The sequence below is a fragment of the Halichoeres trimaculatus genome, unplaced genomic scaffold (genome assembly GCF_033239565.1).
Source record: "Halichoeres trimaculatus isolate MK-OKI-2021-1 unplaced genomic scaffold, fHalTri1.1 fHalTri1_scaffold_16, whole genome shotgun sequence".
In the NCBI taxonomy this organism is placed as follows: Eukaryota; Metazoa; Chordata; class Actinopteri; order Labriformes; family Labridae; genus Halichoeres; species Halichoeres trimaculatus.
The window spans coordinates 22,808,013-22,826,557 of NW_027437194.1; the positions used below are offsets into that span (position 1 = coordinate 22,808,013).

An 18,545-nucleotide genomic window follows, 5' to 3' on the forward strand; every position below is an offset into this window, starting at 1 on the left:
AAGTTAAACATTTATATCCACTGCCTGAAGGAGCTATTTTCTTCCTAGGATAGGAAAAAATACATATTATAAGTCAAACAAGTTTCTGGTCTTCTTTTATTTAGTGTAAGTCATTTATTCATTCATTAGCACCAGCTTTATCTGAACCTAGTACCTGGGGCCTGATCCACTTCTGAAAAACCGAAGTATTAAAAGAATAAAATGAGTTTTATTTAAAAAAAACATTTGTAATCTTTTCTTTCTTTCCTGCCGCCCCCTAGAAAAAATAAAATAAAAAAACTAAAATAAATTAATAAGAAAATAGATAAATTAAGTTAAATAAAATAAAATAAATAAATAAATAAAATGAAATAAAATAAATGAATGAATGAATAAAAAAGGCACAAACTTGATTTTTGATTGGTCTCAACCCTGTAACAACTCTGATTCTTTCTCAACAGGAAGAATGATGCCAAGATCTGCTGAATCACACACATCATAACAAGCCTAGGACATTTCCCCCTGGCCTGTTGACACTGTGGCAAAATTGTGAGCCCTTTAGCAAAAAAGCTTTCATAAATTTGTTTCAGTGAATATTAAGATTGAGTTTTGAAAGCACTTCAAAGTGAGAAGCATTGACAGAACTATTATTTGAGTATCAGACCCATCAAGACTGCAGTCAGCATGGTGCAGTCAGGTGTTGCTCTCGGGGTCAGGATGTTGTAGTCAAGCTAGTTTAGTCAGGATCATGCAGATGAGACAGTTACTTTTGAATTGTTACAGCTCTCAGTTTAGGTGTAGTAGAGTATTTATCAGCTGTAACAATCACTCATTCATCATATTTTCATCTGTTTTTTGGTTTGTTTATGATTGCTTGTTTATTGTTTAAGTTAATATCTGTTAATAAGTGGAACAACCAGGGCAGCTTCACATCAGGGTCTTGGTCTGTTAGACTCTCATGACTTCCTGCTCACTATGCATCATTCCTTAGACAGAGAATAACAACAAAAAAAGTTTTAGATAGGTTAAAAGAGAAGTTTTGTACTTTTAAAATGAATTTGAGAGCCTTACAAACTGAAGCTGTGTCCCACTTCACTCTTTCCTCTCCTCTCCTTTCTGCTGTCGTGTCCAGACAAACACGATAAACAGATAAATAAGATTACAAAGTTTGTGTGTTTAATGAGTGACTCCAGGTGAGGGATAAAAGTCCTCCGCATTATGTGTGTGTGTGTGTTAGCCTCCCTCTGGGGACACAGACATCAGACCAGTTAATTGGGGACAGCTTATCCAATTGGGGATGAAATGGTAGTCAGTGTTTGGAAAAAGTTAATTTTTGGGTCAGTGGTTAAACCCAGGTTAAGGTTTGGAGATAAGACAGGAGCCCAGGAGGTGGTTTCAGGTTTATGTAAGGCCCAGAAGTGACCTGTGTGTGTGCGTGTGTGTGCGTGTGTGTGTGTGTGTGTGTGTGTGTGTGTGTGTGTGTGTGTGTGTGTGTGTGTGTGTGTGTGTGTGTGTGTGTGTGTGGTGTGTTTGTGTGTGTGTGTGTGTGTGTGTGTGTAGGGGGTGTGGCGTTCCCTCACCTACCTGTTCCTCCCTTCAGAACTCTTCATTCTCTCCCAGCTCTGGTTGGAGGAACACGACACCGCAGACATGAGTGGACGAGTTGGAGACCTGAGTCCAAAGCAGGAGGAAATCTTAGCCGAGGTAAACTCAAATTATTTTTGATGATTATTTAGTAATCTCTCCTGCTCTGATCAGAGTGTGTGTATTGGTTGGGCCGTGCTCAGCTGTAGCTGTGGTTGGTTTGTTGTAGTGACTCTGGTCCCATGGGAACCTCTGCTCTCTGCTCTGTTTGCTCTTATCCCGACTGTTATTCTAACCTCTGGCTTCAGCAGACGCTCACTCTGCTCAGAAGTTACAGATGATTTCAACTCATGTTTACTCAAACTGCTGTTTGCAGGTGATTCTCCTTTGAACCTGACTGCATTTAAAGGAGCAATACAACACTTTTTACCCGATTCCAATAGTTATACAATATGAAGCCAGATATAAACAGTTACTGGAGTTGCTGCAAATAAAGTGTCATATAGTGAGATTACGAAATGTTTCAGAAAAATTTAAGTAGTGCTGATTGTATCTATTTGTCATATTCAAGAAAAAGGCTTCAATCTTTAAATGCACAAACCAATAAAACTAACACGAGATGAAAAGCTACTTACACCTCTTAAGGTGTCGACTTTTTTCTAAGATTTTTAACCCCAATCTCAAAATTCTGACTTTACCTTTTTTTAATTTTTACTTTTTTGTCTTAATTTTTAGATTATAGTAACACATTTGAATGTTTTTCAGAATTCTGGGATTTGAGTTGAAACAATCAAATTTCTTTCTTTTTGAAGCTCTGATAGAAGTTTCATTAAATAATTTCAAATTTCCAAAATGGCGATATTACCTGGGGTAAAAAAAAAAAAAAATCACAGAAACCTTAGATACATGAGCAAATGGTCAAAAAGAGCTAATTCTAGGACATGGAAAGTCAGATGACACTGCAAAAATTCAAAACTAGCAAGTATTTTTCCTATGTCTATATAAATGTCTTTTTGATAAATATTATTCATCTGACAAATTAATGACACTTCTTTTTTCAAGATTTTTTAAAACAACTTTTACCTGAATTGCTTGTAAAGGGTAAAAAAAAAAACAAATCTGTCAATGAGGAAAGAAAAATTGACTTTGTCTTGAATAAATTCCTTATATTGTTTTCAAGAAACTGAATTCTTAATTTAAATAACTTATATCATTTCTCACCCAGTGGCAAATCTGTTTTTTTATTCATTTCAAGGATATCAGGCATCCTAACTGTATTGTTATAGTATCTCAGGATGAGACATGTTTCTTTTTGTTTCTGCCTGAGTGTGGCTCATTAAGTCTCATGAGATAATTTTATAAGAAATAAAACAAAAACAGTCGCTGAGTCTGAGTTTTTGAGCGTACCAAGAATAAGTCCATTTAAAGTCTGTGTTCACCCAACTTCCTGTTTGTGAACTGATCTGAAATGAAGGTTTGATATGTTGAAAGTTTCTTCACGTTTTGATGGAGATCAGTGAGTTTCGATGATGTGTGTTTATAGAAATACACATTTAGCAGCTGATTGGATCATCGTCACTCAGTGACGGAGGCAGGAGGAAAATGCTCTGATGAGAGATCTGTTTACTTTGTCTGAGTAAAAACAACAGAGAAGATTCAACATTTACATCATTAGATTGGAGGTTGCAGACAGCTGCATTTCATTGCATGAAGATTTGTGGTAGCCATATCTGAAATACCTGAGAACACAGATCTGTCCTACTCGGCATGGTCCCTCACGTTTAGTAACCTCTGCTCAGCTTCCTCCTCAGCTGACTCCAGTAACTCAGGGATAAAGCTAAGCTAACGTCACATGGACTTGAGACAGATCACAGACTAAAAACAGGTTATTTGGATTAATCTTTGATGAATGAGGAACATGTTGCACAGAGGTTTTGTTGTGAAACGCGTTGTGCTGCAGGTGAACACAGAAACTTTCAGTTTGTCCAGCTCAAATCAAAGCTTTGTAAATGCACACTGCATGCTTGTTTGTTCCTTTTTAAGATGCTCGGCTAGCTGTTTCCCTCAGTTCACAGTCAATCTACTGGATTAAAGTGACACACTTCAAGTTGTAACTGAATGGTTATCATACAGATTTGGGAGTATGATCAACCTTCTCATGAAAACTGCCAAAAAGAGTTTTTTGGTTCAGAACTCAAGAATCTTTCAGGATAGCTCTTTTGTTTTTTCTGTTCTCCTGAGTTTTCTCTCTGCCTCCAGTTTCGGGGGAAGATCCAGGACATCCTCCCCTCCCTGCCTGCACAGCATGACCACTACCTCCTGCGCTGGCTCAGAGGTGAGACCTGCACACACTCACACACACTCATAGTGAAACCTGCACACCTGTGTGTTGTAATCCAACACGCTGTCCCTCTGTGGGCACAATGCTGGCTAAACAACAATCACACACACCTGTAGAGGTATGAGGTGACTTCTACATCTCCAATAAGATCGAAGAACCAGTGGGTCAACTGCCAGAGACTGAGGGACCAGACAAAAACACAAATCCAGAATCACAGTTCTATTTATCAAACATTCAATACCAAGAAAAGAGGAACAAAGATCTGCACAACCAGTCACATGACACCAATAAAAACACTAAGAATATGACACAGTGAGGAATGCTGTGCTTTAAAACCAAACTGGAAAGGTTGAAGGTACGTGTGCTTTAGGCTACAACTTTTATTTAATCCAACATCTTCAGCCCGGCATTAAAGCCCCTGTCTGGTATTTTGATCTAAACATGGAAATAAGACCAAGGTCTTTCTCTGACAAACAAAAGCCAAAAAAAAGATAAAATAAAATCAGGACAACATTTAATGTTTATTTTTGTGTGATCAACTTTTTATTTAGAGTTTAACAGTTTAACAAAAATAAAGCAGATAACAGAAATTACTGTGAGAAATATCACAAAGTTTAGGGACAAGAATTTCTGTTTACCAAAAACTAATGTGTAGAAGTCCACAGTTGGATCTAGGGCTGAACAATTTTGGAAAATAATCTAATTGCGTTTTTTTTTTTTTTTTTTTTTAACCAATATTGCAATTTAGATTTAGTATGCGATTTTTGAGGGGGTTATTTTTATCGTCAACATTATTCACTTTACACAAGCAATAAACGGTTTTTAGTATGACCAACACAACAAAGGATAGTGTCAACATACAAACAATTTTTTCCTGTTTGCCAGGCCTACATGTCATAATTACAAATAACGTATACCTTTATTTAGCTTTCACAATCACAGTAGAATATTGGCTGATTGATTTAACTTTAGGCCTTATAGATCTGTAATACAATTATCATCAATTACCGTAGATAAAATCAGAGAAAGGAGCAAAGCACTGCAGAACAACAGGCCTGTTATGAACAATAAAATAAAAAATGAATATGAATTCTCTCGTCTATGGATCTCACATAAAATACAGTGCAGGAATGTAAATGAGACCAAATCTCTAGCTCAACCACTGAAATATGTCAACATGTGGGATGCACTTTTTTATAAAATGAAAAAGAAGCACTGTGTGAACATAAATTTAGATATTAATTGAATAGAAATCATACTGATCTCTCATCAGTAACAAATCACAAACTAAAGTGAATGCACTTTAATTTTTTTTTGTTTGTTTGTTTTTTGAATTGCAGCCTTTGCCAGTTGAAAATTGCGTTCTATTACACTGTGATGTGGGTTTAAATTTGATTAATTGTTCAGCCCTTGTTGGATCCACTGGAGACAAGATTGTATAGGAAGGTACTTATTATCCATGACCCCATGTTTATTAGCGTCCATGAATAGACATACATATACACACATATCTATTTATTCAAGCATTTTTGGAGTTCCTTTATTACCCTCGTCTTTGTCTTCATGACAGAGTCTTTGACACCATGAATACAGGAAATGGAATTCTCTAAATAAGCTATATCTAAATAAATAAGGAGGCATGCCCGAACAGATAAACAATGAGGTGGTTTCTAGCAAGTAGACGCTACCTTGAAAAGATGACAGTGTACCCTGCACCATAGATCCTCTGTGTAGGAAGAAACCGGTAAGAGGAGAAGAGGTATTATTTTGCCCACAGGAGGCGCCAAAGTCAACACCAACGGACGGTTTCTTACAGGAGCTTTAAGATTATGTGAGGAACTCATTTTGAATAAAAAGTGCCTTGTTTTCATGTTTTAGGGTCTAAAGACTGATTTACACTTTCCCAGAATCACACAACCAATGAGTAGAAACAGTGCAGACTTCAGACCTGTGATTGGTTGGGAGGTGTCATCACTTCCTGCATATTTACACCATCCAGTGTCACTGCCTTTGCTGATCAATAGGCTATACGTTTGTGTCCTCTTTTTTTTCCTTCAAATAATTTCTGTTCAACATTTATCAGCTCCAGCTCTGACATAACCATTCAGCTGACTGTCCTATGCACAATAAGAAGGGAATGCACTGCGATACTTTTGTGATTTTCCCTTTTTTTTTTTTTTAGAATCTCTTATGTATGAGCCTTTAAGAGTAACACTGAAGCCTTTCCCTTTTTTTTTTTTTGTCCTTGTAGTCTTGCATTTAACGGCTCATCTGTAGCAGCAAGCCTCTCACATGGTTTCACTCTGAGTGCAGAGAGGTGAAGTCTGAGCGCTTCTCCCTCTTCAGCCACTTTAAAATGTCCTGAGGGAGAAAGTTACAAACCCATGAGAGGGAAACACGATAGCTAACGTTCCTGTGACACAAAGCAAACACAGCAGCGTATTGGCCGTGCTTATTCAAAATGTTTCAGATGCCTGAGGCCGCTCACGCTCCCGTAAACTCTGTGACGTCTGCTATAAACAAACCTGTTTCAGTGTTTCTTCTCTCAACACCACGGCCAGTTTCAGAGGAGAAATGCCTGAGTGTGGGCTTCAGTATCGACACCTGTCTGTCAGAAAAGCCATGTGTTCATTCAGCCAAACAAACAGAGCGCTCACACTATTTCCTCTGACCCTCTGAAGAGTAAAGTGTCTTTGACATCTAGACCAAAGTCTGATTTAGTTTGTTGACATTTTTTCTCATTTTGAAGCACAGAAAGGTAAAAGTGGATACTTAAAACAACTCAGAGACCACGCAGGATGAGATAATCCAGACATATCTGAATCAGAGTCAAGTTTTCTGAGAGTTAGTTTGACTTTAAATGAATTTATTCTGGGGCAAAATCAACAACAAAATAACTCATAATTCTGTTTAAGAAGAGACGTCATTTTGTCATTTTTTCTGTCCAGGTTTAAACATCAAAAACCTTCTAATGTGCATTTATTCATGTTAAATTCATGTTAAATAAAAACAGCTGTAAACATCAAAAACTACTCATCACCGTGTTCATGTCCTGAAACCACCCTAAACAAAAGAAACATGACTCCACACTCTGCACCAAACAAGCTTTGTGTGCCCCTCCATAAAAAAATCCTCCCCGCCCTGATCACTGAGGCTCTCATGAAACTGGATCCAGACACATGGGTCAGATTGATGATTTGAATGTCTACAGAGGAGCGAGGTTTGTGCTCTCAGGGACTCAGGAGGTGTGAAGTGTCGGCTCATTCTGCACTGATTAAAAACAGTTTTTGTTGAAACTCCTCTGAGAAGTGTTGATTCCACTGATCATCTGTAATCCCTTCAAAACTGGGTTTAGATCCACAAAGAGGATTACCTGTTATTCAGTCCATCACATTTACAGATTAAAAGACCAATAAACAAAGATTACAGTAAAATCCCAAACTACAGATTATTGCCTGCATGAAGTGAGAGTTTAATGTTTTTGTCTAATTGGATTGATGTGTTTTTATTTCCCCTTCCTCCGTCCACAAAAAGATAAGATTAATAACTCCTAAACAATGTTTTCTTTGAGCCTGATAGTGTGAATGTCTCTGTCAGCTCCTGGTGTTACAGTTTAAAGAGTGACCTTACAAACTGGAGACCTTCAGCTGAACGTGTCAGTGGATATCCAGTTTACAACAAAACACAGAAGTCCTCAGGAATGCATCCTAGTTTATTTTTGTATAAGCATATATACGCGTTATAATCTCCTCATCGGATAAGTATTTAATGATGATCTAAAGACATTAGAGAGAAGAAAGTCTCCTGTTAAAAGGGTTGCTCTTTGAGCCAAACCACCTGTTGAAGTTTTGAAGCTCTTCCTAGCCAGTTTCAGGTTTTTTTCGTCTCCAGCTCTTGTCTCCTTTTAAGTGTTGATTCAATAAACCCATCTGCAGTGAAATAAAGCACCATCAAAACCAGCACAGGCTGAATATCCTCCATGTTCACAGGCTAACTGTGGTTCTGCACATGATACACTGGCCTGTAGGAAGCTATATTTGCTGGATGACCTTCGTCCTTGTCTTACTGCCCTCTAATGTTCTGCTGGTGTTGTGCAGTTACTTTTATTTTTTCTCCATATGTTACTGAGGCCCCGTTTACACAACAACGTTTCATCTTAAAAGGCTAAAACGCAGTGAAAAAAATCTGCGTACACGGAAACGCTGATGGACTGAAAACACTGTAGTAAGCATGCCAGGCCTGTAGGTGGTGCTATTACTGTCTCTATTAATGTCTTGTCCAGAAGCCTCTTTTGGGAGATCTTCACCGAAGTAGAGTTGAGCCGATCATCTGGTGTATTGGTGAATACTAAGTACAAAAGTGGAGCAACTGATGCACAGTCAGCAGATTCAGCAGATTGAGCAGCACAAGCACAACACGGTAGTTCTCGCGAAGCAGAGTGTGACATCAGTGTCAACCTAACCCACTGAAAATGCCAGCTTACTGATTACAAGGCAACGTGTAGGCAGCACTTCAGAAAAATCCCACTCTAGAGGCCGTTTTCAAAAGTTTGCGTTTCAGGTCAACTGAAACGCTGTTTCCGTGTAAATGCGAGGCTGAAACGTAACAAAACTTTTGTGTTTCACCGTAAAACCGTTTTCGTATAAACACCCCCTAAATCTTATTAGGACTTCAGGCCTCAGTGGAAACACAGATAACTATGGGGCAAGAACCATTTCTATAGTTCCTGGAAAAGTAGTTCCAGGAACCAAAAGTTGTAAACAGTGAAAGGAATCCAGCTTACAGAGCTGCAGTAGCAGAACACATTAAAGTGCTGATGGAAAAAGAAAAAATATTTCCTCCCTACTCTGAATCAGGAACTAATGCTGCATTCTATAAGCGTGGGAGACATTGAGGGAAAAAAATCATATAATCAAAGAAACGTTTCATGATTTCACATTTTGCCTTCAACTTTTTACCCCAGAATAATTCTAGCAGAGTGTGAGCATTAGCTGTAATTCTGAACTGAAAGCACATGAACGACGTCTCTCCTCAAACACTGGGACCATCCAAGGAGCATGTGGATGCACCGTTAGCCTTCAGGCTTTGGGTATCCTGTCTTCATGCTATGCTAAGCTAACACTCCTTCAGCTCTAGCTGCAGGACATTAAACAGTCAGACATAACCGTCACTTTGCTCCACATACACAGACACAAACCTGGCTCCAATCCTCTGACTCTTAGAGCTTTGTCCTGGAAAGTGGTTAAAAGAATTAGCAGAGAGTCAAATTGTTCCTCTGAAGCAGAATTGCAACTTTGTCTTCAGTTAACTGAAAGAGAAGTGAAACTAAAATCAAACACCTGTCGTATTATTATTAACTGATGTGAAAACTTTTCAGCTCTCTGTTTATCAGTGACTGATTTCCTCGAAGTGATCTTTCCTCTGAGCTTGGGGCCTCGCAGCCGTCAGAGTTTGTTCAGCCTGCAGAGTCCTCGCCTTTTTATCCTTCAGCAAATGTTTGTTTCAACCTGAACAAAGTTGGAAACAAAAAGCTCCAGATTGTTTTGATAAAGGTGCTTTTTCTTTACCGTAACCTTTAAAGCTAATAATATGAGGGAAACTAGCAGCTGTATGGTTAAATCTGAATCTTTCTGCGTTGAGCTGGTAGAGACTGGATACCGAGGACACTGTGTCCGTTTGGTTGTCCAGAGTTCACAAAGGCTTTGATCAATAAGAGACTCTGATTCCAGTGTTAAATATTTACACTGAGGTTAACCTTGGACTGAGCAGAAATCAGCAAACTGCACAAAATGCTTCAACTCTTCTGTTCTACTTTTATAATAGGATGAAGGTTTATGTCAAACTGAAGCACTGATTAGGAAAGTGTTGAGATGCGTTTGGTATTTCCTCATTTCTCCTATTTTCTTAACACCCATCTCACAGAAGACAGCAGAACATTAGCACTTGGTCCTTTAGCTTAAGTTTCGGTCTCATATTTTATTAATTCTGCCTAAAGTTTCTCCACTGCTGCATGAGAAATCTGCAGAATGCTCCTTTAAATCTAATCTTTTCTGCTCTTTTTTTCACAGCTCGAAGCTTCAACATCCAGAAATCTGAAGCCATGATCAGGAAGGTGAGCTCTCTCTGTCTCTCTTTTCACAGACTCAGTCACGTTTCCCTCTGCACAGCTGCTGAACACGCTGCTGAATCATCACTCTGTCTGTCCCCCTGTCTGTCTGTCCCTCTGTCTCTCTGCAGCACGTGGACTTCAGGAGGAAAATGAACGTAGAGAACATCATATCTGACTGGAAGCCTCCAGAGGTAAACGTGCTGAAACTTGACGTGAAGTTTAAGTTTAGGTCGTAGATTTTGTGGGAAAGCAGGTTTTTACCCACATGATGCTTCCTGGTCACAGATTGAGAGTCAGGGTAAACTGTCATGGAAATAGCAAATACAGAAGCCTCAACACAGTCACATTTTTCTATTTTGTCAAGGCCAAAAGGGAAAAAGGAAGACTTGAAGAGTGAAGTTGAATAATATTGTAAAAATAAAGTCACAATAGAGCAGGCTTAAAGTTACAAGAATAAAATCTTAATTTACACTGAATGATCCTTTCACAATAAAGTTTATATCATAGCTGTCAAGCTAAAACATTTCAGTAAAAATGTCTAACATTTTAGCATATATTGTTGTAATGAAGTAATATTACACACACACACAAAATAAAGATTTTATTAATGAGGAAGAATAAGGTTTTATTAAAAAAAAAATGGGTTAATCATTATTGTTTTCATTAGAGGAGTGAAGTTGCTAATTACCAAAAAGAAATTTGATGATATCAGGGAAAGGGTCTTGATATAAAAGAAATGAAATTATAATGTTTGAGTAATCATACTTTAATAAAGCAGGAATAAAGTTGGGATATTAAGAAGAAAGTATCACTGTTATGAAATTTCTCATAAAGTTATGTAAAAAGAAAAAGTCTTTATAACAGGATTATTTTGGCTGTATCAGGAATAAGTTGTTTTGTGGTAACAATTAAGTCATTATTATAAGAGGACAAAGCCAAAGTGATATTAAAAAAATAAAGTTGACATGATCCAAGAATAAAGTTGTAACGTTTCATGGTCGCCAATTTCAGACAAGCTGACATGTTTGACCCTTAGCCTGGGTCGCAACGCAAGCTTTGTGAAGTGGCTTCAATCTGCAAAAAGACAAACAAAACAAAACAAAACAAAACAAAAAAGTTCATCTCTGGCGTCTAAAGCATAGAGTGAGCAGATCTCACCCGGTGTTTTGGTTTAAAGAGCAAACCTTTTAACAGGAGACTTTTAGCAGGACGCATCCCTCTCAAACAGCTTTAAATCATCATTAAACTCTTATCTGATAACTAAACTCGGATTATTTCCTCTGGGACTCTTTCTGTGTTTTGTTGTAAACTGGATCTCCACTGACACGTTCAGCTAAAGGTCTCCAGTTTACAGGGTCACTCTTTAAACTGGAACACCAGGAGCTGACAGAGACACATCAACACTATCAGGCTCTAAAGCTGCGTTTCCACCAAGCAGTCTGGGTTGGTTCAGTACGGTTTGCGATGGTTTGTTACAGTTAAGTCTGATCCTGTTTGCGTTTCCACAGCAAACTGTGCCCTCTCGTGGTAGGTGGTGTGTAAGCCAGATGCCATAAGCCGCAGCTGTTAAACAATAGCGTGATGCCGTGGCAGTTTACCCCGCTATTAAATCCAACAAAGAAGAAAAACGCGACACAGTAAACAAAGATACAATGGAAGACATGCAGCATTTCGTCCTCTCTGTGATTGACATGTAGCTCTTTGTTACAAAGTGCAATCAAGCTTTGTTTCAGAGAAGTCTGTGTGCCGCCAGGAGAAATGCAGCCGCTGTCGGGGTGAGTGACGACTCTGTTGACCAATCAACCGTCTGCAGTGTGTTGCTCCACCTTCCGAGAGCGGATCGGTTCAGTCTGGCACCCATACGAAAGGGTCCCAAAAAAGTAGGCAGGCTCGTCACGGTTTTTGAGGATCTGTCCCATGATAAGTCAGTGGAAACGCTGCAAAATGCGTGCCGTACCGAGACGAACCGAACCGGTCTGCTTGGTGGAAACGCGGCTAAAGAAAACCATTATTTAAGACTTACTGAACCAGGTCAATCACAGCTGGGGGTCATCTTGTTGTGGACAAAGGGAGGGGGACATAAAAACACTGTGAATGCTCCACCAATCAGAAACCTTCAGCTTGCAGGTCCCGCCCTCATTGTCCCTGGAGTTTAATTACCCCAGAACTTAATATAGACCCTAGTTCCTGTAGTTAAAAAAAGACCTTGAGACTACCATTGGAGTTTTGGTTACTTTTGTACAATCCAATGGGATTAACGCTGATGTGTTACAAATCGACTTATTAAAATAACTCTTCTAAAATACAACTGTGATTTCATTTCTCTGCTATTACTGCTACAGATAAATGTATGACAATAACATTATCATTTCCTGTGTGTGGTCTCAGGTGATTGAGAAGTACGTCTCTGGAGGGATGTGTGGCTACGACAGAGAGGGCAGTCCCATCTGGTACGATGTGATTGGTCCTCTGGATCCTAAAGGTCTGCTGCTGTCAGCGACCAAACAGGACTTCATGAAGACCAAGATCAGACACACAGAGATGCTTCAGAAGGAGTGTCGGACACAGTCGGAGAAGGTCAGGACGGATTCTCCTGTCTCCTGTCCTCTTCTTCACTCCTCACTTCTCCTTTATTTTTATTCTTGTAGAGTTTCCACTCCTCCTCTTCTTCTGCGTTGTCTCCTTTTCTCTGTGTTGTCTCCTTTCCCCCGGTGTCTTTAGTTTTATTCTCACGTCTTCGTTTGTCCTCATCCTTATCCTTCTGCTGCCAGTCAGCTTTTCTCTTCTATCTTTCTTTCACACTCCCTCCTGTCCTCCTTTTACTTCATGTCTCACTTTCTCCTGTAGCTTCTTCAGTCTTCTCATATTTCATGTCTTATTTTCTTTCCTCCTCATTTCATCTCCTCTCTTTTATTTTCTCTTGTCCCCTACTCCCTCCCTCTGACATTTAAGCTTCCCTTTTCTCCTCCTATTCTTGACTCTTGATTTATGTTGTCTTTTCTCGTCTCGCCACCTTTATCTTCTGTTTTTCATTTCCTCCATTACCTCTTCTTGTTTATATTCCAACTAAATTCACTCGTCTGTCTCCTCTGTCTGTTTTTTCTCCCCTCTTTGTTAGACCGTCTTCTCCTCCATTCTCTCCACTCCATCCTGTTATGTTTCACCCTGTCTTATCTTTTTGATAAACTCCTCTCTAATCTTTGTCTTCACCTCCTTGTGTGTCTAAACTCTTTGTCTCCTGGTCTTTCTCAGCTTGGGAAGAACATTGAATCCATCACTCTGATCTACGACTGTGAAGGTCTGGGGCTGAAGCACATCTGGAAACCTGCAATCGAGGCGTATGGAGAGGTCAGTCTGCTACCTGCACCTTAGTCCCCTCATTTTACTGAACTCAGATCCCTTCGTCCTGACATCTCTCTGTTCCTGTCATGTAGATTCTCACAATGTTTGAAGAAAACTATCCAGAGGGGCTGAAAAGAGTGTTTCTCATCAAAGGTATCTCAGCAGATCAGCAGATTTTCTGTGGGTTTAAATGTTTTTCTTGTCGTGTTCTCATTTTGTTTTGATTCTCTGCAGCTCCCAGGATGTTTCCCATGGCTTACAACTTAATCAAACACTTTCTGTGTGAGGAAACGCGGCGAAAGATTGTCGTATTAGGAGGTGAGACAAAATTTACGCGTTATGGGTCGATCATCTTAGTTTAGCATTTTAATAAATGTAACCCACACAAGTCAATTACTTTGAAATTATTTGGCTGTCAGCAAAATTAAAGCTGCTGCGATGTCAGAAACTGCATTTTCTTAAAATTTCCACTAAAGGTTTGCATCAAAAGTGAGTCAATTACCAAACAGTTAAAGGCACAGTAAAGAGTTTTTTAAGGTATTTAAAAATTTTCTCAATCTCATGACTTCATAGTCAAATAAAATCATCAGCAACAATACTGTGTATTTATTTATGCTTAATTTTGATGCCTGAAGTGATATTTAGCCCCAGATGATGACCTGAAAAACACAAACTGTTACTCTGATATGACTTTTTTTTACGATAACCAGTGGGTCTCTCCATGGCTTTACACTTTCAGTGCCAATGCGCATAACAGGGCTTCTTGTTCTGCCTGATTAAGTTGCCTTTTGCTGGCTCATTACAGGAAGTAAACAAGGTAAAAACTAGAAAAATTGTGCAACACATGAATCAGAATGAAAGTACACAACACAGCTCTGTGCAGCAGAGTGGAGATGCTAACAGCTCATTTGTTGTTTCTTTTGTTTGTTTTTTCGGCTTTTTATGCCTTTAATTGGAGAGGATAGGACAGTTGGTACAGAAAGAAACAGGATGAGGAAGGAAATCCAAATACCAGACACAAAACAAGAGCAAACTGCTACTTTATTTAGATGTTTGGGCTTGAAGAGGTGCAGAAAGCAAACACAGTTGATGCACATTTCTTGGTACTTTTGGAGGCCACAATCCACTCTTAGTGGATTTCATCTGAATCTTTATAAACAACCTAGGATCTCCTGGAGGAGACACTTATGTCCGATAAAACTTATTTCAGTATTTAGAGCATTTTTGGGATGCTGGAGGAAATGAGGAAATCAAAAGGAATCAGTGTTTATTTGCTGTTAACATGGTGACAAAAAGGCTCCTGGCTGTTAACTGTGAGTAAAGACTACATTCATCTGCTTCTAGGTAACTGGCAAGATGTTCTACGCAAACACATCGATCCAGATCAGCTTCCTGTGGTTTATGGAGGAACTCTAACGGATCCTGATGGAGACCCTCGCTGCAAAACCATGGTGAGGTTCCAAAGAGATGAGCAGAGCTCTGTGAGCTCTCTCTGGCTCTCATGATTGAATTAGAGAAGTTGCATTTCCTTGCAGCAAATGCGTTGAAATGCTGAATCTGAAGAAGTTGAAATAGTAGTGAAAAAGCTGAAAACGTGAAATAAAATAGCTAGTTGAACAAAGTATGAACTGAAAAGAAGGAAGAAAGAGGAAAGAAACAAAGAGGGAAAACAGAGTAAAGTAGCAGTGGAACAGGGAAGAAGAAGTGAAGAAGAAAAGGTGAGGAAGAAGCATAGAAGAAATGAAGAAGGGAAGTGAAGAAAAGTGCAGAAGAGAAAAACTGAGAAGGAAGTAAAGGAAAATTTGAGAAGAAGTGAAGAAAATGAAGATAAGTAGTGGATAAAGAGAGTGGATACAAAAGAAAATGTAAATCAGCCTGTAAAAATTAAATATAATAAATAAAAATAAAAGAAAGTTCAAACAGTGAAATCCCCAAAAATTTTAAAGAAAACAAATCTATAACTAATGTAAATATGAAAAAGGATAACAGGACCACTTTAATGTGTGAACTGAGTCTCAAATGAAAGTCTGCAGAAGGTCAAAGCAGTTGAAGTTGAAGGAGTTTTAGTGGATCAGCAGATTATTTCAGTCTCTGCTTTTGATGGTAAAATGTTGTAAATAAAGTTTAATCATTTGAAAGTTAAAAAAGGGTAGAAATGTGAACCAGAGCTGAAAATGCGGAATGGAGAGAAGAAGAAGTAGCAGAAATAGGAAAAAAAAAGTACAGAGGTTAATGTAGCACTAGTAATAGAAAGAGAAGTAGCAGTTTGAGAATTATTAGGTGTGGGAAAAAGTATGAGCATTTCAACATAATTACTGGCTGTTGTTGTTGTTGCAGATAAAGTACGGCGGCACAGTTCCCAGGTCGTACTATGTTCAGGACTCAATAAAGATTCAGTATGACAACAGTGTGACCATCGGCCGAGGCTCCACGCTGCAGCTGGAGTATGATGTTAAAGTTGCCAGCAGCATTCTGAGGTACAATGAGAGCACGTCTGCAAACGTAGATTCTGGTATAACCACAGACATCTGTTTACATGAAGCTCCACCTGTTGTTCCTCCAGGTGGCAGTTTGCCAGCGACGGGGCAGATATCGGGTTTGGAGTCTACAGACGGACTAAAGAGGGCAGCGGACAGAAGGTGACAGAGATGCTGCAGGTTGTGCCCAGCGAACGCTACAACGCTCACCTGGTTCCTGAAGACAATGGCCTCACCTGCCTGGAGCCCGGAGTCTGTGAGTTCTCACGCCATGAATGAATCCGTTAAAGGATTGATGGATTACAGGCTGCACCGTTTCCTGTTGATCGCTCAGATGTAATGAGGTTAGGAATCTGGAGCAGAAAGGTCACTAACATTTAGAAACAGATCGAGGCAATCACAGAGCAACAGGTTTCCAGTTTATGTCAACACGAGAGCTGCTGTTACAATCCTCTTATACCACCAACAGCAGCATTTTCTTAATCTGAAGCTGAACTTAAAGCGGGCCATGCGGCCTCAGGTGAACAGGTGAATGCTCAGACACAGTTTCAGTTTGGCTCAATTAAGGCACCAAAACAACCCTGTTATCTGTGTTAAGGTAAGAAAACCCCAGTTAAGCTGGTTAGTTCTGTCAGTTAAACTTTGACCTCACGTCCAATCCCAATTCCAAAACAAAAAGGGTGTACCATAAACTGCAAATTAAACAGAATCAGGTGTTTGTAAATCATTAAAACAAGTCAGGACTGCAGGTAGAGAGTTTTTCACCTGGACTCTTCTACTACAGAGCCATACTGTTGTAATCCTTGCATAATATGGTTTTTCATGGTCTTTCTGAAATCTATAAGGTCTTCCTGAAAAAGTCTTGTTTGTAAAAATTGTTTGTTGCTCCTAAACCTGTAGATATTATTCAGCATTAATGGACTCTTCATGATGCCATGGACTTTGTATTTCAGTCCCTCAACAGCAGGCACCAGGTTTATCTATTTGTACAAGTCTTCAGCTTGATAAACTAAAAGAATGTAATGTAAAAAAAACATATTCAACCCCAGTACAGTGTGCATGAAAAAATGTAGAAATTACACCAATTAAGATTATTTTTGATTCAATTTGTAAACATTTTTACTTTTTTTTGTTAAATTAAGATTTGATCATGGGGGCTAAGATGATACTGTGACCTTACAGCTTGACCCAAGTGGACACTCAAGGAACTGCAGTTTTTCTTGCTCTGGAGACTTCTGCTTACTCAGAGCAAGTCAGGTCAACTTTGTCCCCACTTTTTCAGACTCAACGCTAAGAGAGTGGCATCAGTCTTGTTCTGTGACTTTCCAAAAAGTGAACAAGCCTTAATGCACTTACTGAGTCTATATTAAAGCCTGCAGAATGCTTGATGATCACACTGTGCCCTCTGTCCTTCTCTCTGCAGACGTGCTGTGTTTCGATAACAGCTACAGCATCCTGCATTCAAAGAGGGTGAGCTACAAAGTCGAGGTCATACCTCCTCCGGATGGACAGACAGCGACAGTGAACAAGACTGGAGACAGACGGCTGCAGTGAACAAGACCAAAGAGACAGACGGCTGCAGTGAACAAGACCTCTTGAACAACTTTAATCTCTCTCTGAACACATGAAGAAACTGTCACAACAGTTTTCTATCTCTTAAATTCTCTCTTGTTTTGTCCTCTTCATCTAAAAAGTGACTAAGAACTTTTCACGTCTGTTTTCATCTATTGAGAAATGTCCTCACAGCTCTGACTCACTCAGTGTTTAAGGAATCAGCTGGTTTCTTGAGTCTCTGACGTTGTTAATATTTTGTTCGGCAGCATTTCAAACCAGAACCACTTTTTATAATTTTATGAAAGGACAACAGTTTCTCAACTTTAATCATTTTGGGATTGAATAAATAAAAATGATGTTTTACTGGGAAGAAGCAAAAACCTGACAGAATTTTTCACATCTGTTCGTTAGAAGGGACGACATACTGAGACGCATAGTTTCTCACTTTGAGGTCCATTATTTGATTTTTTATAATGACGCTCTTTCTGATTTCTTTTTTTTTTTTTTTGGACCAAACTGTTACAACTTGAAGGGACACTTGGATAAAGTTGATATTAATATAAAAAGTGTTTTTTAAATATTTGGAAGTCATCGTCATTGCAGATCCTTCACCTATCAGACATGAGAGAAAGTGGTGCACAGCAGCCTCATGTGGTCAACAGGAGTATTACAACAACAAACAGCCACCATTGAAGAACATCATCTGTCAGTGAAGATTCCCAAAAATGTTCTAGGGGTTAAATGTTTCTGAAAATAACACTTTTTTTTTGTAATCATTTTCAAAAAGAAAAGTGGTCAGCTATTTTTTCATTTATACTGAACTTAAAGAGGCATTTTGGCCTCTCAGGGCTTCCATAAAAGCATCCATGACACATTTGGATGAATAAATTAAAGGACTGTTTAATTTATTAGTCACATTGAATTTGTATGTTAATTTTATCTGTAATAAAAGCAAAAAATGTACAAAAAGAAAACTTGTGAGTCATTCTTTTTTTTTCTTTTTTTTTTTTTTGCAATGAATTATGGATGAACATTCACTTTGCACGTTTTTCTACAGGAACTTTAATAAACATTAAAACTAAAACTAAACCTGAAGTTCACAATCCACAATGACTCTGCTTTAATATAATAATATAACAATGTTTTCGCAAATAAAAAA

The 18,545-nt window shown here is 38.8% G+C and overlaps 1 protein-coding gene across 1 annotated transcript; it reads left to right on the plus strand.

Moving 5' to 3' along the window:
• Positions 1-1,629: 1,629 nt before the first annotated feature.
• sec14l7 (SEC14-like lipid binding 7) lies at positions 1,630-18,115 on the plus strand. Its single transcript, XM_074690547.1, has 12 exons — positions 1,630-1,683; positions 3,823-3,898; positions 9,973-10,016; positions 10,142-10,204; positions 12,402-12,590; positions 13,266-13,361; positions 13,448-13,508; positions 13,590-13,673; positions 14,700-14,806; positions 15,693-15,832; positions 15,919-16,088; positions 17,256-18,115. Exons 1-12 carry the CDS (start codon positions 1,630-1,632, stop codon positions 17,384-17,386), a joined length of 1,215 nt encoding a protein of 404 aa, XP_074546648.1. The 3' UTR covers positions 17,387-18,115.
• The last annotated feature ends 430 nt before the right edge of the window (positions 18,116-18,545 follow it).